Source organism: Vidua macroura, chromosome 3 (genome assembly GCF_024509145.1).
Source record: "Vidua macroura isolate BioBank_ID:100142 chromosome 3, ASM2450914v1, whole genome shotgun sequence".
NCBI lineage: Eukaryota > Metazoa > Chordata > Aves > Passeriformes > Viduidae > Vidua > Vidua macroura.
Genome location: NC_071573.1, coordinates 35092071 through 35114754, shown reverse-complemented (window position 1 = coordinate 35114754; position 22684 = coordinate 35092071). Strand labels below are relative to the sequence as shown.

The 22684-nt window shown below is 41.3% G+C and overlaps 1 protein-coding gene across 3 annotated transcripts in view; it reads left to right on the top strand.

Annotated features, from left to right (window-relative positions):
- Positions 1 to 22684, top strand: part of PLCB4 (phospholipase C beta 4) — a 166336-nt gene that overhangs the window by 69543 nt on the left and 74109 nt on the right. For all 3 annotated transcript variants that reach the window (XM_053972206.1, XM_053972205.1, XM_053972203.1), the window contains exons 2-5: positions 11700 to 11800; positions 13922 to 14002; positions 14311 to 14370; positions 15585 to 15728. In XM_053972206.1, the coding sequence (XP_053828181.1) occupies positions 11717 to 11800; positions 13922 to 14002; positions 14311 to 14370; positions 15585 to 15728 (369 nt within the window). In that variant the 5' untranslated portion in view covers positions 11700 to 11716. The remainder of the gene's footprint in view (positions 1 to 11699; positions 11801 to 13921; positions 14003 to 14310; positions 14371 to 15584; positions 15729 to 22684) is intronic.

Genomic DNA, 22684 nt, shown 5'->3' with positions numbered 1-22684 from the left:
TAAAAGCCCCTAAAAAGAAAGGCTTGGAGGGTGTGGACCAGTTGAGCTGGGTAATTTCACTGCCAGAGGTATTTTTAGTATAAACTGTGTGCTCACATCTAAGTTTAGAGTGATTGTAATTATGTTTGAAGTTTTGTTACACAAAAATAAACAGCTGCTCGGGACCACAAAGCATTGAACGCACTGACTCACATGTGGCATTGCTTTTCCTAATATGCCCATTGGGATTCCTTGCCTCAACTCTACTGCCTGCTTCAGCAAAGTGGTTTGCTCTTCATCAATTTCAGCAGAATATTTTTGGTTATTTTTTGGGGGATTTTGTTAACTGGGTTGTGAGAGGTGCTGTCATCTTCTCCTCAGCAATGCCTGTACTTTGATTATAAACTGCAGATTTTTCCTTGCAAAGAAACACCATATTTACATATATACTATATTGCATCTATATGCCTCACATTTCCCTGGGCTGGTCTATCAGATCTCAAGACTTCTGAATATTCCTGCAATGGATTTATGGATGTATGCAGAAAGTGTGGGCTGCAGAAGGACAGCGTTCACATTATTGTGCTTACAAGGGGGTTGCTAGCCAAGGGCAAAGAACACTCTTCCTTAAGCTTTCAGTCAAAAACCAGTCTAGACATTTTTATCACATTAAACAGTCTGAAGCATTTAATAGGTATGTGACAGGAAAAAAAAGCAGTCTGAACTAGCTGACCAGTTTTCTTATGGGAAAAGCCTGCTGGGCTCAAGTTTTTATTCTTTACAGTGGTAATTATTATGCTGGAAATGCTTAACAGTGATGAAGACAAAGCTGGTTTTAGACACGTAAAAAGTTCACTTTCTACGGGGTCTGCTGTGCTTTGGGTGTGATGCTGCTCTTTGGTTTGATGGGCTGTGCCTTTGCTGAGCCTGTGTGCCACTTGTTACTGAGCTGTAGGAGGCCAGAGTGGATGGTGGCAGCCATAGTTAAGCACCACCACTTGAGAACACTTCAGTTCATCCAGCCAGTGCAAATGGTAAAACATTTTCTCTCTGTCTCTGCAAGGGTCTCTTTATCAATTTTTGTGATGTAAGTGGTTAATATCTGCTGATTCCCACTGCATTTGATGGCTTCCAAACAGACTGCTCTTTCTTTGACCTCCACCCTCACATCTAGAATCAGTTCTTTCACCTTTCCAGGCTTCTTCCCCATTCATCTGTTGGTCTGTCTGCAGCATGGGGCAATACTGAACTCCTCCTCTCCAGGAGCCCTACCATCCCACCTCCTGAGCTGCCACAGTAAGTGACCCCCTCTGCCCATGCCTGGAATGTTGGCAGTGTTCCTGCCACTTCTCTTTTTCATCCCCCCTACACAACACCAGCATTGTTTTTCTTTTGGTCTTTCTTAGTGTATATTCCACCCAGTTCCTTCCTTTCCAGCCGTATTGCAGTTACCCAACTTCATACTTGGAATAATCTCTAAAAATAGCCTTGCCTGTGCTATCCCAAATAATTTCCATTTCAGCTTTCCCAAACTATTTGCTGTTCTTTTCTAGCATGGTGAAAGTGTGGCCATCTCGGGCACTTTGTCAGGCTGCCTCAGCCCACATCAGTGCCAGACACCCCATCCTTGCTTCCTGTAGCTTTTTCTGTTGTTAGTTCCTTCCTCCTCTTTTCAAATCTTATGCTCTTCCCCACACATTTCACTTCTCTCAGCCCTGATGGCTGTCTGGAGTCAGGAGTGTCCTCATGGTATTTGTGCTCTCACCTTTCCAAGGACAGAGGAGAAGGTGCTGCTCATCTCCCTGCCTTGTGGGTGTGTTCCCCATGTACCTGTGAGGGCAGAGCTATCTTCTGCTTGAGCTATGTGTCCCTTTCCTCCTCAGCACAAGTGGGGGTCACAGCAGCAGGTGGCAAGAAAGAACAGTGATGATGATGATGATGATGAGGTGGAGCTCCGAGAGGGATCAGCTCCCACTTTCCTGCTGGTTGACACTGAAATTACATCCTTAAGTTAGGAATTCAGAGAAATTGAGTCCCCTGACTCTGGTGTCACCAGCTGGTCCAGAAAAATCTGAATAAAAGGGGTTTCTCAGCATGCTGTAGATCTTGCTGTTTATTAGGATCTGTCTAAGAAGTGTTCCAAAGGGGCTGTGTGGGCCAGCAGGCCATACCAGTGCTCCTGACTGGCAGGCTGGCCCTCCTTTCTGTCTCCATACAGGACAAATAGGTTACATACCAACACTTTTATTTTTATCCCTTTAGGAATACTCTGTCAAGTCATCCACTTGGAGCAATGAAAAATTGAGATGCCTTTCCTTCAGAAATGTCATATCTATATTGTGAATAACTGAACAAGCCAAAATGCATCCAGCAGGAAATTCTGAGAGGCTGCTGGCTTGGAGCACTCCCCCACCCCGCTCTTTAACAGCTGACATGCCTGGTTTTACCCCATTTCTTCAACAAGCCATACATTCATATTCAAATATTCGTGACTTTTGAGGGTGCTGTTCTGAAGTCATGTAAACAGCTGAATGCCTCAATAATGACTGTATTAGCACTGTGAACTGTTCTATCAGATGAAGTTCTGAGCAATCTCAGGCAGCCTCCCTTCACCCCACAGAGACAACAGCTGTCAGTTTGGTGGCCACTGCAGGGACAGGAAACAGAGCACAATGTCAAGAGATTTGTTTTAGTATTTGATTAGTAGAAATGAATATGCAGATTACACAGGTTCTCTGAGGCAGGGATTAGTGAGAGAGACTGTGATGCCATGTTTTATGCATTCCCATTTTTTGCTTGTGGTTAACTATGAGTTTACCAGCTAAAGGATTGGGGATATATTTTCTTTATCCTTGGCCATATTTTCTGCACAATCTTTCCTATTGTTTTCAGAGCTTCTGGGCAGTGACACAACAACCATTTCAAAAGAAATGTGGCTGAAACAAATTGACAAGAAATGCTTACTCTGCCACCTACCTACCATAATGAAGGAACAGTAACTAAAAGTTCAGAACCAGTTGCTTTTCCTCTTGCTTCTCTACAAAATTAAAGATATAAATAAGTGATAACCTGGTGTATCTGCAACGTGGCTGTCTGTATTTATCCTGCTGGAAAAAGGGCTTCTAGATTTCCAAACGTTGGGCAGCAGTTTATTTTCAGCCTTGCCTCGTTGTGATACACTGTTTAAAACCAGGACAATCTCATCTTCAGCAAAATGCCCACTTTGTTAATGAGTTAGCACTGGGTGTTATTGGTGATGAAAGGGGTACTTAGCATTGCTAATTCTGTAAGACAAGTCTTGCTAGCCTCATTCTTTAGAGGGAGGAAGAGGAAAATGGGAAATAGTAAAAATGTCCATCCAGGACTCCAGAGCTGTCTGGCTGCAGCCTGGATCCTTTGACTGGTACCTACCCCAAAGGGGATGTGTTTTTTCCTGAGCAATTGATGATAAGTGCTGGTTTTGCATACAACAGGCAGACTGATTGCTGAGGGGTGAAAAAAACAAACAAGTTGAACCTCTGCAACAGGGTTTAGGCCAGGCAGCTATTATTTTTTTTCTCCATCTGTTAAATGTCATTGTGATTCCCAGATGTGCTTTTTGCACAGGAGAGTTGAAGCACACGCTGTGAGCCCCATGTAGTTTCTTTTCCTGATACTGACTGGGAGATTTTCTGTGATGTGAACTTGAAATCTTGGCAGAAAACATCATCACGTGCTATAGCAATTCAGAAAAGATGATTTCCATTCCAACCAGCTGATAATGCCCTGCCTGCATTCCCCTACCTTTGAGATGTAACTCCAGGGTGATGATAAAGGGAGATAGGAAAGGGAGGGAGGGGGAAAGGGAGGGAGGGAGGAAGGGAGGGAGGGAGGGAGGAAGGAAGGAAGGAAGGAAGGAAGGAAGGAAGGAAGGAAGGAAGGAAGGAAGGAAGGAAGGAAGGAAGGAAGGAAGGAAGGAAGGAAGGAAAGGAAAGGAAAGGAAAGGAAAGGAAAGGAAAGGAAAGGAAAGGAAAGGAAAGGAAAGGAAAAGGAAAGGAAAAGGAAAGGAAAGGAAGGAAAGGAAAGGAAAAGGAAAGGAAAAGGAAAGGAAAGGAAAGGAAAGGAAGAAGGAAAGGAAGAAGGAAAGGAAAGGAAAGGAAAGGAAAGGAAAGGAAAGGAAGAAGGAAAGGAAAGGAAAAGGAAAGGAAAGGAAAGGAAAGGAAAGGAAAGGAAAGGAAAGAAAGGAAAGGAAAGGAAAGGAAAGGAAAGGAAAGGGGGAAGGTGTTGAGATGGAATCTGAGCAGCATTACATCTTCTGAGATAGATACCAAAATCTTACTGATGTCATGGATTAAACTGCATAATTACAGTCTTAAAAGTATAAAGGGCCCTGTGCATTTCCATGGTGGCTCTAGTTCCTAGGCTTTATCCAGGGTACCAAAAAAATTTGTAATTAGTTTAAACTTCCAACAAATACCTACTTTTAACACACTGCCAACTGTCAAATAATGAACACAGATTTTGATATTAATGCATTTTAGACTGCTGGAACAATTGCCAAAGATCACCTTAGCTTTGTCTGAAATTTTAAGCCAACAATGTGGATCACTCTTGTTTTCTCAGAAATCATCCAGAAAACCAGCAAATTATAATGTCACTTTCCTAATTTTGGATTTTAAAATAACATCTATGTTCTTCACAGCTTATTAGTTTTTAATATATCTGTATATTTTGAAAAAGATCCTAATAAATTATGTCCAAACTTTATTAAAGTTTGGTTTGAACTAAAGTACCTGACCATAGGAGGGATTATTTCAAACACGCAGGGATTTAGAAGTTATTACAAAAATATGATCTTGACCTTTCATTGGATTTTATTAATACAAAGTCCGGGCCTGTTTAAGTGTTTGGAAACAGACAACTGTGTCCTCAGGATGTGGTCACGGAGCAGCTGATAGTTGTAGTTTGTTTTATTTTTGTTAGAGGTACTACACTGTGTTCTTTCCAAAACTTTTCCTTGGACTTAGAAAGGAAAGACTGCTGATATTAATGCAGTTTGGAAGTTTGTTTTCATGGTATTTGTAGTTAATAATTCGGTCTTAAGATCTTGCAGTTGTTTTATGTCCTTGGATCGCTGAACTCCTGCATTTGTAGTTGGAGTGATGCTCACTTACGGTTGTTTGGTGTTTATCCATACTCCCACCTGAACACTTCCTAGAATTTTAATTCCAAACATTTATTCCTGTCTTCCTCTCACATTAAAGTACAGGAACCACTTCTGCTTCAGATCTTTTAGAGTACAATGCACCAGAATAAAACTAAAAAGAAGAAACCGAAGTTCTAAATGTCAAAATCACCCATGATTTTAATTCAAATAATTTGCACAAACACTTTGTATAGATGTACCTAAAAGTAAGAAACACTACTCACTGACTTAAGATGTGTTACCTGTCAGCAGCAGATTAAACAACAGTAGAAATAAAGTATGGTATTAATTGCCCAAACGCCATATTGAAAACTTGTTTTTTTAATAAATCTGAAAAATCCCATTCCTTTAGGCTGTAATTTGCTGCTGTATTGATACAAGGTGTCCGAGTTTACAAAACTGTAAAGAGAGAGTCTGGGCTTCTGTAAATCAGGAAATACTTGAGATGTTTTGCAAGTGCTGCTTGTTGGTTGGTTTGTTTGTTCGTTTTGTTATTCCATGAGGTAGCCTTTGTTTTAACACTGCCTTCCATTGAAAGGCACAGAGTGAAGTAATTAAACTTAATTAAAGTCACTGCTGGTTAAATCTAGACCCACTGTATACATCTATCACATGCTATAGCAATTCAGAAAGGATCTTGGCAGCAATTACACAAACCATTGTTTCCATCGAAGTCCAATTTGCTCTCTATTACTACATGGGGATGAGATGGCTTCCAGGAAATGGGACACTTGATATTATGCTAAATGAATCTTGAGCACCTCTAAGACTTCTGCATGACTAAAGATAAAAATGTAGCGTCTTCCACATTTTTAGACAACTTAATATTTTGTATGGTTGGTGTTATTGGAATGAGACAAAACAGGGAAGGGTCTACGGAGTGTTTCCTCATCACATGCTCACATGAGAAGTTCACTTGACAGATCTAAAGCAAAATGTTACTGTTAGATGCATACTGAATAATATGTGTAAATGAAAATCAATTGTCATTTATTGTCTTTTGATGAGTCAGATTGCTAAATCCTCTGTACAATTCACAGCATTATGAAATAATGCTGAAATAATCCCTTGGGGAGATCTGTGCCTTTCCCTTTTCCTCTCACATTTGCTGTTACAAAATTGAGAATATGAACACCAAATTTCCTATCAACAGAAGGAAAGGATAGTAAATACAACTTTATTTATTCCAGGAAGTTTGTAGTTTTCTATGTCTGGTTTATTAATTTTTAACACTTAAGTTTTTAGTAACGTCCAGTTCTGATAGCTCTGCATTTTAGCTCACTATTCAAGTCACACATTTTCTAGAAATATGTATAGATTCTCAGATTCTCTTATTGCTTTAGGAGTGTTTTTGAAAATGAGTAAAATGTTAGCTTTTCTTTGAACACTTTGGTGTTGCAATTGCAGCTTTATTTTTTTTTTTTCCAGGCATTTCAAGTGGCATCTATCTAAAGGTTCATTTTGGTCAGCAAGTGCAACTAGTAAAGCTGGTTTACAATGGTTGCACACAAGGACTGATCCCAATGTGTGATGAGTCCACAAGACTTTGGTGATCAATTCAAAAGGGAAACTCTGCTCTAGTGGCTCTGTATTGCTGGTGAGCAGAGAAATAATTTGCCTTCTTGGGCCTACAAATGTCTGTAATTTAGAAGTTTGTGAGGAATTGGACCTGAGTGAATCATCTGAGAAGCTTTCCATAATGGCTTGATTTAAATATATTTCTAATTGTCAGAATGGAGGTTTGTTATACTGTTGGAAATATACCAGAATAAGTTTATTTACAAAACCAGCAAGTCTCTTTCTACAGCATTCACTTCTCATAAAGGCAAATGCTGTCCCCCTCAAAGAGGATGGGTGGTCAGTACTTATGTCAAAAAAATGAGAGTTTTCAAATGAGTAGGAAGGTTGGGGAAAACTCTAGATATGAACAAACTAGGAAGCCATTAGGACAAGAAGAAAAATATGTGAGGAAGCTGGGGGGTGATGTTTGAGTCCTGTGTTTTATCCTAGGAATTCCACTTGTTAGAAAAAGTGGCTGTCATCAGAGGTGGTGACCGAGGCACAGCTGGGACCTGAAGGCAGGGCCAGGAGCAGGTACTCATTTCTGAGCTCTGCACAGGCAGCCTCACTGGCCTGGGGGAAATGCTAAGCAGATGAGCTCAGAACAGACCCCATCTTGTCGTGATCTAAGCCCTCAGCTGCCCCTGCACTCCAGTGCATTCCAGCAATTCAAATGGAATGGAAAATGAGACAAAATGGAAATGCAGAGCAATGCTAAGTGATGTGTGGTCAGGTATTCTTGTTGTCTGGTATTCTTCCTGGACCTGTTTTGGGGAGAACTGGTTTCAGTTGCTTGCATTAGCTGTGGTAATAATGAGTTTAAAAATAGCCTGCTGAAAAATTAATCTTGAAAAAAGAAAATAAAAAAAAAACCCATCCAAATTTGATTGTGGAACAGCTTGGAGAGCTGGGAAATCTTGGAACTGTCTTATAGTATAGAGTGGGCACTGCAGAAATTCAGCAGCATGGCCCTGTTACTTTTTACACAGAATTCACACTATAGTGTCTTTTATTTTCTTAAAACTTACTCTGAATTTTAAGTTCTAGAGTTGAAACCAAGGTTTCGTGTTTAAAAGACATGAAACTGCATTTTGCTTTTTTTCCTTTTCCCTGTCTCTGCATTTTGCTTATGCTAATGTCAGTACCTTTATGACCAAATGAATTTGACATTGAGGAGTAAAATACATGAAGGTTCGACTTTTCTTCAAGTTTCTATAAACGTTTACAGTATTTGAATATGAAAGTACTTCAAAGCCTCATTAAAAAATGAAAGGGGCATTTTTTAAAAGAATTTCAATGCTGCATTGCCTGTTTGGTCATGGACAGTTGGATTTTCACTCTAGTCCACAGCTTTGCAGGGAGACTTGCTGGACTGGGATGAACTCCATAAAAAAACCCCAAAAGTTAGAGAAATCTGCTGATCTAGATCTGGTTGTCTTTGTAATGAAGAATCTTGTTTACCAAACAGGACTGATGATGAAGATTATATATACTTCAAGGTGGGGGGATGTCCTGGGGTGACTGGGAATGGGAAATAAATTCATTTTTGGTTTTTTTTTAATTGCTTCCTCATATCTGTAAGAAAAATATCCTGGGCAAGATTCCTAAAGTCAGCATAGTGTTGGGTGGGTGCTGCACAAGTTTAGGGAATATAATTCCAAGAGGTGAAATGGCAAACACAGTCTGTAGAGCCTCCTCACCTGTCACTCAGCCAATAGGGATTCATTCCAGAGGCAAAAATAATAATGACTAAAAAAAAATTGACAAGTCCTGTTAGGATACTTGGGGCTAAGCAAAGTGCGGAAATTGTGTTTCTGTGTTTGAAACTGGGGGGGTCATCTCTGAGGAACTCTGCTGTCCTTTCCAGCAGTGTCTCAACATTGACAGGATGTTTATGGGATGCAAGGAGTATCCTATCCATCATGCTACCCAGCCCTGTGGATTAGTTTAGAATATCACCTCTTTCCCCAAACATTTGTCTCCTTCGTATTAACAGAATCCTTTCCTCCTCCTGTTCAGCCACACCTTGTCCTTCTTTTGGTCACAGAATGAAAAAACCCAGGATTTATAGCCCACACGCCTCACATTTACCTTAGTACAGCCAAGCTTACAGAAGAGGAAGACTTTTGTGTTAATTAATGCTCTTCTGAATATGGTTAATTTTGTGTCCTCGCTCTTTGGGTGCTCCAGGTGAATTTCATGTCATCCAAATCATGCCTTCAGGCATAAATCAGTGTTGGAAGAAAGGGAGATACTGCAAGAGGCATTTAACTACTGCACTTCACCCTCCTCTCCCTGGTAGTCATTAATTAACTCTTGAGGTGTATTTATATCAGTGTTCTTTCTACTTTTGTGAATAGCATGTATTCAGAGGAGTTGTTATGCTTTGAGAACTCTAAGTCAGTAAGATTTGATTTCAGTTTTTAAGGCGGTATAAAAGTTTTCAAATTAAAATTTTGCTGCCTTTAAATTTAGTTCCTTAACCTTCTATGTCTCCCAGTTGAATCCTCACACATTTCATTGTTATTTAATTTCTCTAAAGAGGGTAATTCTTGATTCTCGTCATAGTGAGGATATATGCATGCGTATATTTGCAGCCATATGAATGTTACAATGTCATGTTTGTTTGGGTTTGCTGGTTGGGATTGGTGTTGTTTTTCACTGTCTTTGAACTGCTAAAACAATTGATGAAGATTAACAGAGGTCCAAAGAGTGACAGGGGAATATTTTGTATTTTAGTTTGGTGATCTTAAAAGCTAACAGGGTTAAGAAAAAAATGGATTTTTGAAAGGAGTGTAAGAAATGTGAGAGACTGAAAAGAGCTTTTCTAAAGGCAGTGAGAATTTTCTTCACCTTCTGCACAGCTGCCAAAGCATAAGGCTTAAAAATGTTGTTTGTTACAATTCCTCCAACTCCTTGCTGCATGTACTCAAGCTGTCTTTCCCTCACACTTCATCTGTCTCTGTTCATCTGTAAACTGAAGTGACCTATGAGAGCAGAGCTAGAGAAGGGGCTGGGAAGGTGGGAAATAACAACGAGCTGGAGTCCCTGAGACAGAAGTTGTTTGCTGGATGAATTATGAGCAGTCAGGCATGTTTTCTTGCTGCTAAATGCAAGGTTATGCAAATAAGATGAAGGGCTGTAGTCCTGGTTCCTGTGACAGGGGGTGGTGCTGGGTTACTGGTCCTGGTCAGGGCCCCTGACTTCAGAAAGCAGCAGGGAAAGTGGAGAGGGCTCAGGCTGACTGCAAGGTTTGAGAAATGCGCACTGCAGCACAAACTGAGGAGCTCCTTCTGTGTAATGTCTCAGCGATGAAGTAACGGGTTCATCAGACTGTGTGAGTACCCAGATGGAGGAGAGGACCTCTGTGGAGAAGGCTTTTCCAGAGCTCTGTTTCTGGGACTAGATGATGAGCTCAGCTGTGCTGACCAGGTGCGTGTGTGTAGTGTTAAGGTGGTGAGTCTTTCTGAGAGTTAAGTGTGTGCTCAAGTACTCTTCACATCCAGGTTTCAGAGTGCATGTTTTAAGTAGTAGGGTTATCTTTTCAGCAGAAAATTACCAAAATAACTGTACTTAAAGCAAATCTTGGACAGAGTCTTTTAACAGTTCTTTTGTTCTCATTTTTTTTCTTGTTAGAAGATGTTTTATGTGAATGAAGGCAAGACAGACAAGGGGCATACTACAAAGTTCTTAGGCTCTTTTAATCACTTGTGTTTATTCTGGGTTCAAAATTCAGTCAGAGAAGACATCTCTGTGTGCATGGATTGCCCAGGCTGTCATGCCCTCCCTGGAGTTTTATGTGACTATTCTCGCTTGGACAAATGTTCTCGGGTCTTGGGCCTGTGCTGCAGCAGATTCAGGGCTGGTCACCCTTAACCCCTGTGGTGCCTCTGGGGGCAGTCAAGAGTGGCTGAGCATCCCCAGCTGTCACTGCAGGGACAAGCAGGAAAGGCTGGGCTCAGTGGGGTGGCCCTGTCCTGCTGTCACCCTCCATGAGCAGGACAGGGTTAGTTCAGTGGTGTGGCCCTGTCCTGCTGTCACCCTCCATGTCACCTCTCACAGCACAATTCCCTGACATCCAGCACTCAGCTTACCTGGCCTTGCTGCTGCCAAGGGCATTCCCACTCTTTGTGCTCCAGTGGATAAAGGGATGATTGGGATGCTGTGTGACCTGGATGGCATTATGAAGCAGGAGCAACCACTTCAGATGAAAAGAACTTAAATGGAATCTCAGATTATTTAGTTGGGGCATTTTCTGCCCCATTTTCTGCCCCTTCTAGTGTAACCTGGAAGGCATTGGAAAGCAACTGGATAATTTGCTGTCTTTATTGTAATGTCCATACAATATGACTTCTGGGTTTTATTTTAAATTGACAATTTTGTTCACATTTGTTCTCTTGCAGAAGTGCACAATACAACTACCCAGTTTTATTTAATGGCCTATATCTCTAAAGAGTATTTTTCCCTATGAATTTTGACATATATATTATTCACATCTTGAATTATGGGTAAAATACGACTGAAAATACCCAGGAATTTAACATAAATGACATTTGAAACAGAAAAACGTATTTTGCCCCTAGCATACAGTTTAGGATGTTAAGAAAATATTTAATCTGTTTCTGTAGCATCTGGTGTTTTCCAGTAAAAAAAAGAAGTATTTGTTTTGTTGTGGTTGTGGTATTTGGTCACCTAGAGCTAGGTTAATCCCAGCCTCATTATACTCTAGAAGTTACAGTGCAAGTGTTTTGCAAATAATTAAGTTCATACACACATTATACAAGTATTTTCCATTTTAAAGATATGAAACAAAATTACTCCTAGGAGGAAAGCTCTTGATTTGGAAATGCACTGTGACTTTTTAGTACTTCTGTATGAAAGGAAAACCTAAAAGTCACTTTTTTTTCCTGCTTGGCCTTTGAAATACTCCTTTTGAAGGACAGTAATTGAACTCTGCTTTTCCATTCCATTTCAGATTTTTCTTCTGTAATCATGGCAAAACCTTATGAATTTAACTGGCAGAAGCCAGTTCCCTCTTTTATGCAAGATGGAGCTGTGTTTGATAGATACGAAGAGGTAAGAAGCCAGTAGCCTTTCATTTGCTATTCTCTTTTAAATATGCAGAAGTTCCAGAATATTTCATGTTTTGCTTTCACTATACACAAAGAAACTTTAATTTTTTCTGGTAATACTCTCAGAAAAAATGGAAAAAAAATTTTCTCAGAAAACCCTTTTCTGTGGGGAGGCAATATCAACAGACTTTATTGCTACACAGGGATTTTTTGCTTTTGAAAGAAATAGCTTTAAAATATGTTTAATGCCTCTGATTTGACACAAGCCCTGAGGAAGAGAAAGGGAGAACTGGTTCAAAACATCTGTAACGTGTATAAAACTCTCATCTTTGCAGATTCATAAAGCACATTATTAAACAAAGTGAATCTTTCATTTTTTTTTGTACTATCTCTCAAATGGAGGGAGGAAGAATATTGCTTTTTTTTAAATATATAAACAGAGGACCTGCCTATAACAAGGGAAAGTCAGAGAACACAGAAAATTCATTTTCTGATTCAAATGCATCATTTCAGAACTAGAGTGGTTTTATCTACTTTAGAAAATCAATCTGCACTCTATCTGAAATATGATTACTATGATCCTGCTTTCAGCTATGCTTTAATCCATATTTATTGAAGGAATGCAAAACAGAACATTTTACACAGGCAGCTGAACTAAAGTACTGAGAAGTTTACCCTATACTCAGCATTGATATGCTGGTAAGAATAATTTTATCAGGGGCTATTTTTAATCTTGTTTGAACAGGAGATCTCTAGAAGTTGTAGGTAAATGCCTTCAAGGATATTTGTATTTTCTTATCTTTTGAAATGTAAGTAAAAGATATTTTTTGTCACGAGGCTTGCCAAGATAGGGATAGTTGGTTTACCCTGGGTTTTCGTATTTGGGGCCAGATAAATGACGTAGATAGTGGTGGACATGGGAAAAAAAAGCTTTCTTTTCCTTCAGCAAACTCTGCTGCAGAAACAGCCTGTGAGGAGCTGAGTGAGGGGCACAGCCCCTGGTTGTTCTCTCATCTTTCAACAAGGAACAGAGAGTGGGCAGCTACAGCAGAGAGTCCTAAGTGCTCCAGTTTGGGTGTGATGGCAGGGACAGCATGAGGCACAACTGTTCTCGTCTCAGCAGGCACCTCTGGGACACTCCACAGCTCTGGGCATGCGTGGGGCAAGAGCTGGCACCAAGCTCCTGCTCCTTGCAGCTGGATTTGCTGCCCCCCAAAACCCCACAGAAAGGGGGTCCTGCTTGCCCCCCGTGGAGCAGGAGGTTGTTTGCCCATTCTGTGATGCCCTCCTGCTCCCAGTTGCTACAGTTTGTTCCAGGTTTTCTGTGGCACACTTGGGAGCCTGTTTTGTTTCCTCACAGAGGGCTCTTCCCACAAATTCGCCTTGCTATTCAATTAAGGAAGTCAGGAAGTTCTGGATCCTCTTTTTCTTGAAGAAGTGATTGATTCTGCACACTGTTTTCCTGCATTTTAGCTTAATTTATGATGCTCTAATTGAGGCTGGAGGTGTGTGGAGGAAATTTCATTTTAAATTCAGCTAATCTGATTTTTTTGCCTTGCCCAGTCTCTCTGGAATGCCATTCTTTCCTGATTTCTTCTAAAAATCAATATCCTTCAAGCTCTGCTTGTCATTTACTCTGCTGCAAAGCACTCACAGCATATACACTGCTGTAGTGCAACAGAAAAGTGCTTCCCAAATTTTGCACGTTAAAAGGAAATGTGGCCATTTGATCCTGAAGGTGGCATTGGCAAATTATATATTTTTTTACCTTAAAGCATTTAATTTTCAATAAATTTCTTGAAGTTACATTTCATTAAGACTTTTTATTAGGTAAGAATCACTGCTTCTATTAAATAAAACATCTTCATTTAGTTGCAATGTGGTAGGAAAATATTAATTATGTGCATTCCAGTGTCTCAAGTGTAAACAATAAGACAAATCATTAAAAGTGATCTCTTTTTTAAAAGCCTGCCTCCCTTGTTTCTGTTTTTTTTTTTGGGGGGGAGCAGCAAATTTTGCAGGAGGGTCTTTGGGAAGAAGCAGAACAGTCCTTTATTTTTGAATGATAAATAATTGATATTTGTCAAACTGACTAAAATAATGGTCTGTATTTTCTTTTCTATAGGAATCTTTTGTCTTTGAAAGTAACTGTCTCTTCCAAGTGGATGAATTTGGTTTTTTTCTGAGCTGGAAAAGTGAAGGAAAGGTATATTGCAATTATGTCAGGAATGCAGGAATGTATATTATATGTTATTGCACTTCAGGTATATTCTGGTTTTTAAAAATCTAAAATACTGTGTTAGTTTATTTACAAAACTAGTCCTCATCCTATTCTTTTTAGAATTGATAGAAGTGAAGAATTTAAGAGGGAACCAACTGATATTAGAGGGAAATATACTGCTTGTTTTTATTAACAGAGTTTGCCAATAAAATTCACTGTTTATTTTTGCTGAAATTCCCAGTGGAACCATGTCTCAGCAGACCTTTGAACTTGTACCCTTTTTGTCCTTTCAGGAGGGACAGGTGTTAGAATGCTCCCTGATCAACAGTGTTCGTTTTGGAGCTGTACCAAAGGTACTCTATACTTACTTTATACTTTCATTTGAACAAAGAGTATTTAAGCTGAAGGTGAAATGCAGGATGCCATTAATTTCTTTAAATAATACCAGTAACACAGCTTTTATTTTGCAATCATAGCCTCAAATTTGAAGTTTTGCAGTGATTTATTGTGATTGCAGTGGGCAAGTTCAGTCATCTGGTCTTTCTGATGTACTGCAGGATTCAGGATGCACTGAAAGCTGAACAGACATTAAGAGCACATATCAGGAGATTTTAATTGTCTTGTAACAGTTTATTGTGATACTTGTTTTAGGGATCTGAAAAAAATGTTTCATTTTGTTATGGTCTGTTTGAATTTATTTTATCTTCTCACTCCATTGGCATAAACTGTAGAAAGATTTGTTTGCATCCCTCTTTATGCATTTAGGTGGTCAGAGAGGGCAGCTGGTCGCAGTCTGCCTTTTTAAAGAGTATCAGCAGAAGTACTAGCTAGGAGTTCTGGAGAACCCCAAACCTTTGGAAATATGCTCAGTAGTATTGAGAAGGAATATGCAGGGTTTTCTGCACTGTGTTGTGGCTCTCCTTCCAGCAGGCCTTCAGGTTAGAAGATTTGTTGTGAGCCCTGCATTTCCACTTTCACATGTTAAGTGGTTTTGTGTTGCCTGTAGGTAACTCTCTCTTAGAAATCCTCTTGGGAATCAACAGGCCGAGATCTCTGCCCCACAGAGAAGGGGCAAGAGATGTGGTGATGCAGACAGTCCTATCCTCCCCATACTCACAGCCACACCAGTGTGCTTCAGACTTCAGCTCTGTCTTTAAAAAAGTATGCCCATTAAATCTCCAGCAGCAGGGACAGCAGATCGTGTGATACGTCGCTAAGAAACAGCCAAGGAGTCACAGAGATTGTGACTCTCAGGAACTACCGACTTAACTGGATTGGAATAATTAACTTAGAGATTAGTACTGATCCTCTGTTTCCAGTCCTTGGAGTCATTAATTTTTCTTCTTCGTGATGAAAATATGAGTTCTCACAATCATGTTCCTAACTGTTAGAATATATTGGTTTTTCAGGTTTGCACACAATGTTTCTGAGTGAAAGCACTCATTTAAGATGACTGGCAAAGGTTTAAAGGTGTAAATGCATAAGGAGGTGAAAATGCATTTTTACCATAGTGCCTTGCATAGCAGAAGTGTTGCAAATGTAACAAGTTCTTTATTCTGCTTCACAGGATCCCAAAATACTAACTGCGCTCGAGGCTGTTGGAAAATCAGAAAACGAGTTGGAAGGACGGATAGTGTGTGTTTGCAGTGGCACAGATCTGGTGAACATCAGCTTCACTTTCATGGTAGCAGAAAACACAGAAATAGCCAAGGTATTTCACAATTAAACAGTGTGTGTGAGTTGAAAGAAGAGCTCATCAGCAGTGCTCAATTGTTTTTCCTAAGTCTGCCTGCATGGCTGACTGAAATACCTGGGTTAGTGTCTGCTGCCTCGCTCTTCCAGAGGACAGCAAACATCCATGTGGAGCACGTCTGTGTGCAATGGTGAGAGGAAACAGTGATTCCCTCTGTGCATGCACAGTGGGTCATCAAAATTCGACAGTGAGACCATTGTCTATAGCACAGAGCATTCCCTGAGGTGGTCAGTGCCTCTGTGTGGGGCTGGCTCAGCAGACGAGGTGGTGATGCTGGGTCTGTGACAGGGATGCTGAAGGGAAGTGCAATTGTTGCCATTTTCCTGGTGGGTGGAGTTCAGCCCTTCAAAATTCTGTTCTGATAACCTAATTGTATCATGTGGTTCATATTATGTAAAAAAACAAAAGCAGGAAAGGAAACTCTCTGCAGTTATGGGGATCCCAGTGTAGCCAGGTTCTTTTCTGCTTCCCGTTGACATGGAACAGCCCGAAGGAAACAATGGTGCTTTTTTTACACATCATCCTTCCTAAGAGCTAAAGACTGCAGTTCTCATGCAAGTCCTGGCCTCCACCTGCCCTGGTACTCAGCTGTAAACTGCTCTGAGAAACCTGCTCAGAGTGCTGATATTACACTGCTAGCTGAGATCTAGACATTCATGGGAGTTTAAAATACACACTCTTTGCTTTTATTCTCTGTCTGTATGTATTTAGGTTATTTAGGATTATAATCTGTTCTGCCTGTGAGATAAATATTAAATAGTGATCAGTATTACACACCTGGTAAATCCCCTCCTTTAAAACTGTTTGCTCCATGCAACATCACTAAATCCCTTGCCAGACCTGGTTTATTTTTCATTGCTTTGGATCCATACCTTTGGAAACACTGGCAATGCTGAGTAAACTCCTTTATTGGAGAAACACTTGTATGACTTACAGGGGTGCACTAAATTGATTTTACTGTGTGTATTTTCAGCAGGCCTTAAGGGAAATGGTGTGTCAGAGTTATGTTTTGAAAGCATTTGAAAAAAGAAGCAAAGCAAAGGAGTTGTTGGCAGCATTCACTTTCATACTCAACCCAGCAGCATCTATGATTTATTCTGAAAGCAGCTGCAGTTAAGTTTCTCAGCCACCTTAGATCTCAATAACCTGTATTAGACTAATTGGTTTGTGAGAATGTTGGCCCATTACAGAGGCTGTCACAAGAGATGAGCTAATTATGCTGTAGAAAAGATCTACTGCTCATTAACAGCCAAGCCTTACAGAAATGTGCTGCAGTGGGCAGGCTCTGAGAGGCCCATGGAAGTCAGAGTCCTGCATTTGGGAGCCTTTCCACCAAAATATATATCCAGAACTGTCAGCAGTGATGATCCACCTCATCTGATATGATATGTTTGAGCATGAGGGAGAGCATAAAGCAGATCAAGCCAAAAAAGTCAATGCAGAGCTTTCTAAGTTGTCTTTGCTGGGGAATTTGGCCTGTACTGTGTTGACCTTTGGTATATGGTAAATTCATCAACTTGCTACTGCACTTCTGTGCTAAAATGGAATTTTCTAAGAGTTATCTGCACATAGAAGTGCTCCTGCTTAATTCTTCCTGTTGTGTTCAGGAGGAACCCTCTTTCTTGTGGGACTCAGTAAATCCCCTCCAGAAGAACCAAGCTTTCTCATGGCATTAAGTAGCTGTGCAGCTGCTAACTGCAGCTTAAAATAGGCCTCAAATTAATCTGTGTTCAAAGCCCCTCCTTTGAAATGGCAGAGGCAAGAGTTCAGAGGAGAAGGAGCAATGACTAAAGCTTAAGCTGCCCAGATATGTGTGAGGGCTGTAAAATTTGCGTATGAAACCTGTGGTTTTTGCTGTCCCCCCTGGTGCTGTGAGGAACAGAGCCTTGGTCTGTACCTGATTGGGATACTTCAAAATGAGGGAATTGAGTGACAGATTCAAGCACAAAAGCTCAGAACCTTTCTGCCCAGAAAGGCTTCTGTAGGTGATAATTTACAATTGGAAAAGAAGCAATTGTTACTCACTGAAAGCTGGGTTAGAATGGGACTGGCTAACCGTGACAAAGAAAATTGGTGGAAGTTCCTGGCATCTTCAGCCTATCCATGCAAGGAGTGGTACCACTGGGAAGCAGGTTCTGCCAGGTCCCTGGCACAGGGTGGTAGAGTGGGACAGTCCCTGAGGGATTGAGGGTCCCTGGGGGTGCCCCAGCTGTGGCAGCTGGGCTGGTGCCTGCTGTGGGCAGTGCTGGACCCTCCCCTCTGGTCCCATCCCAGGCTGGCTGTTGTCACCTGTGCCCCGTGTGCCCCTGGTGCTCAGCAGGGCTGGCCAAGGCATTGCTGGGCTCCAAGTATAGCTACTCCAGCAACAAGAGTTTGTTTATTGTCTCTCCACTTGTCTCCACGCTCCAGCTCTGGTATTTACATTCTATCTACTTAAATTTTATTGGTGTTTTCAGCTGAGATATTGGTTTTCATTTCCACTCTTAAAACAGCCACAAAATAGGGTGTACTCTGTCTCTGATTGCAAGCAACTGTCATGGTCCACTCCTAAAACAGCTCCACTGTGGTAGCAGAGAGTGACTGTAAAAGGTGGAATTTAAAACCTGATGTTTGGAATCCTGATTAAATCAGGTTATATAAATTATTCTGAGCTAAAATTAACACACACATACACACACATATATTAGAGATGAGAGCATATGTGTGTATTTTTCTTTTTACTTCCCAGGTGGACTTTCTGTGTCCTAGTAATTGGATAATCTGTTTTCCTCAGTCTAGGACAGTTGAAAAGGCCAGTGTGTATTTGGGGGTGAATTTCCTTGGGGCAGAAGTGATCTAGTGCTAGTGTGAGGCCTCAGCCCTTGGCACATGGGCTGCCTATCCAACTCTGGCATTAGTCCAGCAAAGCTGTTGTACTTCAGCCACCGAAAATCTGGACTTTTTGTCTTCTTTGCTTATCCACTCTGGCAGTGCATTTGGGAGTTTAGCTTAAAAGGTTAACTTAAGTCAGCTTCTTTAACATTACTTAGTGCATATCAGGGGTAAATTTGCCCTGGTGGTTGTTCTTTCCCAGCTCCAGCTGTTTCCTTGGAAAGGACCATCTCTCCACCTCAGAGATTTTGTCCTTCTGCTTGAAAGTACTTCTCCCCATGCCCTGCTGGCAAAGGAGTTCAGTGAACACTCCTAACTCAATTCAAGGAAGAGCCTTAACGTTAAAATCATGGTTATAGGCAAAGCTCCCACCAATGTTTAATATAATCTGGCTTTGGGGGGGTGCTGATGCATTCCTCTGGCAGTGCATCCAGGATGTGAACAGCCATGGAGGAGACAGGGTTGGAAGGAGAGTGGAGCAACCTTTTATACTGGTTTTACACCTTTAGTTGGATTTGATGGAAAATAGTTGTATTCTACCTGTGTGTCACTGAGACAGTGATTCACACTTTGGTGGCTTAACCTGTGAGGCACCACAATGAACAGAACGGGCTAAAATGCTTCATTACTCACACAACATATAGGTAAATGCAGCCTTTATCACACAGCTAACAATATTCATGGCATGGAAGTCAATGCAGTTGAAAACATTTAATTCTGACATTCTTAAACTTCTCAGCTGGGATGAGATTTTTTTTTTTTTAAATTTAAAATGGTTATGACAAGACAAAGCGCTTCAGGTTGATCACTTTTGTTGGTGTTTCCACTAATCAAACTCCTTGATTTACAAAAAAATTGTGTTTCATAGAATCATAGAACAGTTTGGGTTGGAAGGGACCTTAAAGACCATCCAGTTCCAACTCCCCTGCCATGGGCAGGGACACCTTCCTTGAGACCAGGTTGCCCATCCAGTCCAGCCCAATTGACCCTGCCTTTTTTTCCCCCCCTTTGAAACAAGATGTTAAAGATTAGCCCAAATCATATTGTTTAGAGGGCAAATAGAAAGTAGCAGAAGATTCCCATGGGAATATTCCACAAATATATTATAGAAAAGTTCTATTTTCCCAAAGCTTTTTTTGTTTTGATGTTTCAAAGCAAAACTTTTCAAGGAACCTGCAAAACACTCTTGAACAGATCTTTAGAAGCCTCCTGCTGTTCTCTGTGTCCCACTGTGGAAGTATGTGGCTTACATTTCATAGCCCATGTGATCAACTTTTCTAACTCATGACTGCCTTGAATATATGACCACAGCTTGCCTGTGTATGTTATTCCAGGTTCTTTAGAGAAATCTCCATCTCACAGCCTGCAGTTGACTATTGGTGCTTTGCATGTGCTTTTCTGCCTTTCCATGTACTTTCTTGGCTGTGCCACTGTGGAATTATCAGTAAATTGACAGCTTTAGCCCTGGTTCTCCATAGCCAGGAGGTTGATTTCACTGTGAAAGCTCCAGTGTGTTTCTCTTAGTTTGCATACAAGAGCAGCCAAAGTGGCTCTTCCAGCTCCTTTCACAGCAGACCTCTCCAAGGCTGGAAAAGCCACTCCAGGGTAGGAAGCTTGGCTGAAGTGTGGCAGCAGTCTGGACACATTGGGCATCTCCCAGTACAGAGCCTGTGAGCCTCAGCTTTCCTGCTGGAATACCTGAAGGTCAGAAGGATCCCTTTTATCTCTGTGAGAATCTTTGCAGTGTTTTCACAGCGATGTCCTGCGAAAATCAGTGCTGCAGTTGGTCAGGGCAGGGGGGAGGTTTGGCACTGTCACTACTCAGGTCTCCTTGCTGTGGCTGCCTGGGTGATTTTCCTGGAGCAGAGAGGAGTTGCGAGATGTTTGCATTGAGGGAATGGGGACATCTGCTGGCTGAGGGCAAGTGCCAGGGATTCCTGCCAGCCCACGCATGTCCCGGGGAGAGGTGGGAAACAATTCTCTGTGGGCTTCCTGAGCCTTCAGGCTATGGAGCCCTTGGCAGGCAGTCCCAGACCCTGAACACCAAAATCAGAGGGCAATACCTCCCTGGCTTTTCTAATGCCTGGAATAAGTGGCATGCAACCCTAGAGAGACTGCAATGGAAAAGGGAAGGTAAAATCTCAAGAGGTCTGGTAATACTGACCCCATCGGTCAATAAGCCATGCATGGCCTTGTCTGGAATTTCATGAGCTGTAGGCTCTGGTGGTTTTTAATGTTTCATAGTTCTTGTCCTTTTTAACCCTGCCTAAATGAAAGCTTGATGGCTAAAATAGAACTGAAAGGCCAAACTTATTTGTGCACCCTGCCAGTTGTGCCCATGTTTCATCAGTGAACCTCAGCTAACAAGGGTCACTAAGTGCCTCAGAAGCATTTCAGTGTGACAGCAAAAGCTAAGAGAGTGCTTCTTTGATTAATTTTTCTTGCCCCTTCTCCTTCTAGAGATGTTTGACAGTGTTTGATCTTGTCAGAGAAAAACAACACAGTGCTTGTTCCAGCCTGCAGTGTAGATTTTGGCCTCTTGTATCAGCCTAAGGGGGTCTGAGCTTAGGGTGCACTGGTGATTGGTTTTGTTTCTTTTCATGACTGTTAATTTTCTATGAGTAGATATCAGGGTCCAGATCCCTCTATGAATCTGGAATAATGTTTGTATATAGGGAGCAATTCAGGAGTTACCTTGACAGATTAAAGGTACTGAACCATATTTTGAAAATTGGAAAATATTCAGCACTAGCATCAGTAAGAATCGAATGTACCCTGATTTCTATCAAAGATATATTTTTTTTCTAAGACCAAGGTGTTTCCTGTATACATAATTTCAGAATTCCACTTGTTGTAGGATTTTCATCCTTTGCACGGACAGTGACTTGAAAATGCTGAGGATGAAAGAAGAGAACTGGGGATCTCTATCCCTGTTACCTAGGTAGATGTAAAGGTCTTTCAGCTTCATCTGTAAAATAAGGGGTGCTGTCATAGAATACAAGCAAGGCTGCTGCTGTATTTGCCTCTGTGTTAGCTGAGAGAAACCTGAGCCCTTCTTTCATCCCTCCTGCAAGGTCATCAGACAAGTGTACATTAAATCTGGGAATGGTTTGTTGTCAGGAAAGCAATATACTGCCATCTTGATATTGAATTTTGTGAGTATCTGTGCACTGGATCACAGTCCCTTAAAAGCAAGTATGAAGGCAGTATTAATTGGAGACTATTCTGGCTCAGAGGGACAAAAAGTCTGTTGAATGTGTTGTTGAATTTGGTTTTTCTTTGTATTCCTGGTTAATGTGGGGCCAGCTGATGACTGTGGGTAGCATCTGATGTGACACTGCAGAAGTTGCTCTGGCCCCAAAGCGAGGGGCAGGTAGCCAGGTGCTGCTCTGTGAGGTGGAACAGATGGGCAGGCGTGGCTCTGGAGCTGCCACCTCCTGCCCAGGGCACATCACACCAACATGAAGATGGTTTGGAGCTGGACAGAGTCCCTCCTTTGGGTCCCTCCTTTGCTTGCTGCCAGCAGCAATGTGATGCTTTTGTGATGCATCAGTGTTTGGTTGGAGGTTTGTGCTATTTTGCTCTGAGGGAGTGCAATTCCTGACTTGGCATCTCTGTCAGGGAAGGACATTAACACTGAAAAAAGGTTAGGGAGACCTCTAAAGTGGGAACCATCAAGACAATTCCTGCAAAAAAATCACTTGGGAAGTGTTTAGTGTATTGATTTCTCTCTTCACTTATGTTTTTTTCTAGCAGTGTTCCTTTTTGGCAGCTCTTCTAGATGAGCAGGAGTAACTCCAGAGCTGAGTGCTGGCCAGCCTTGCTTTTAAATGTTAGTTTTTGTTATAGCTGGTGTAGCCATAATCCATTGCCTTCAAATCAGAATGGGTCTGTAGTGTTAGCTCCAAATGAAATGGTCAGTACTGCTGATATGGTCAGTACTGTACCAGTGATATATTTTTGGCAGAAGAAAATGGCAGAAAGCCTGCAGCTTATTCCCAACATGCATTTGGTGTAATTTAATTTTTGCAAGGTTTTTTTTG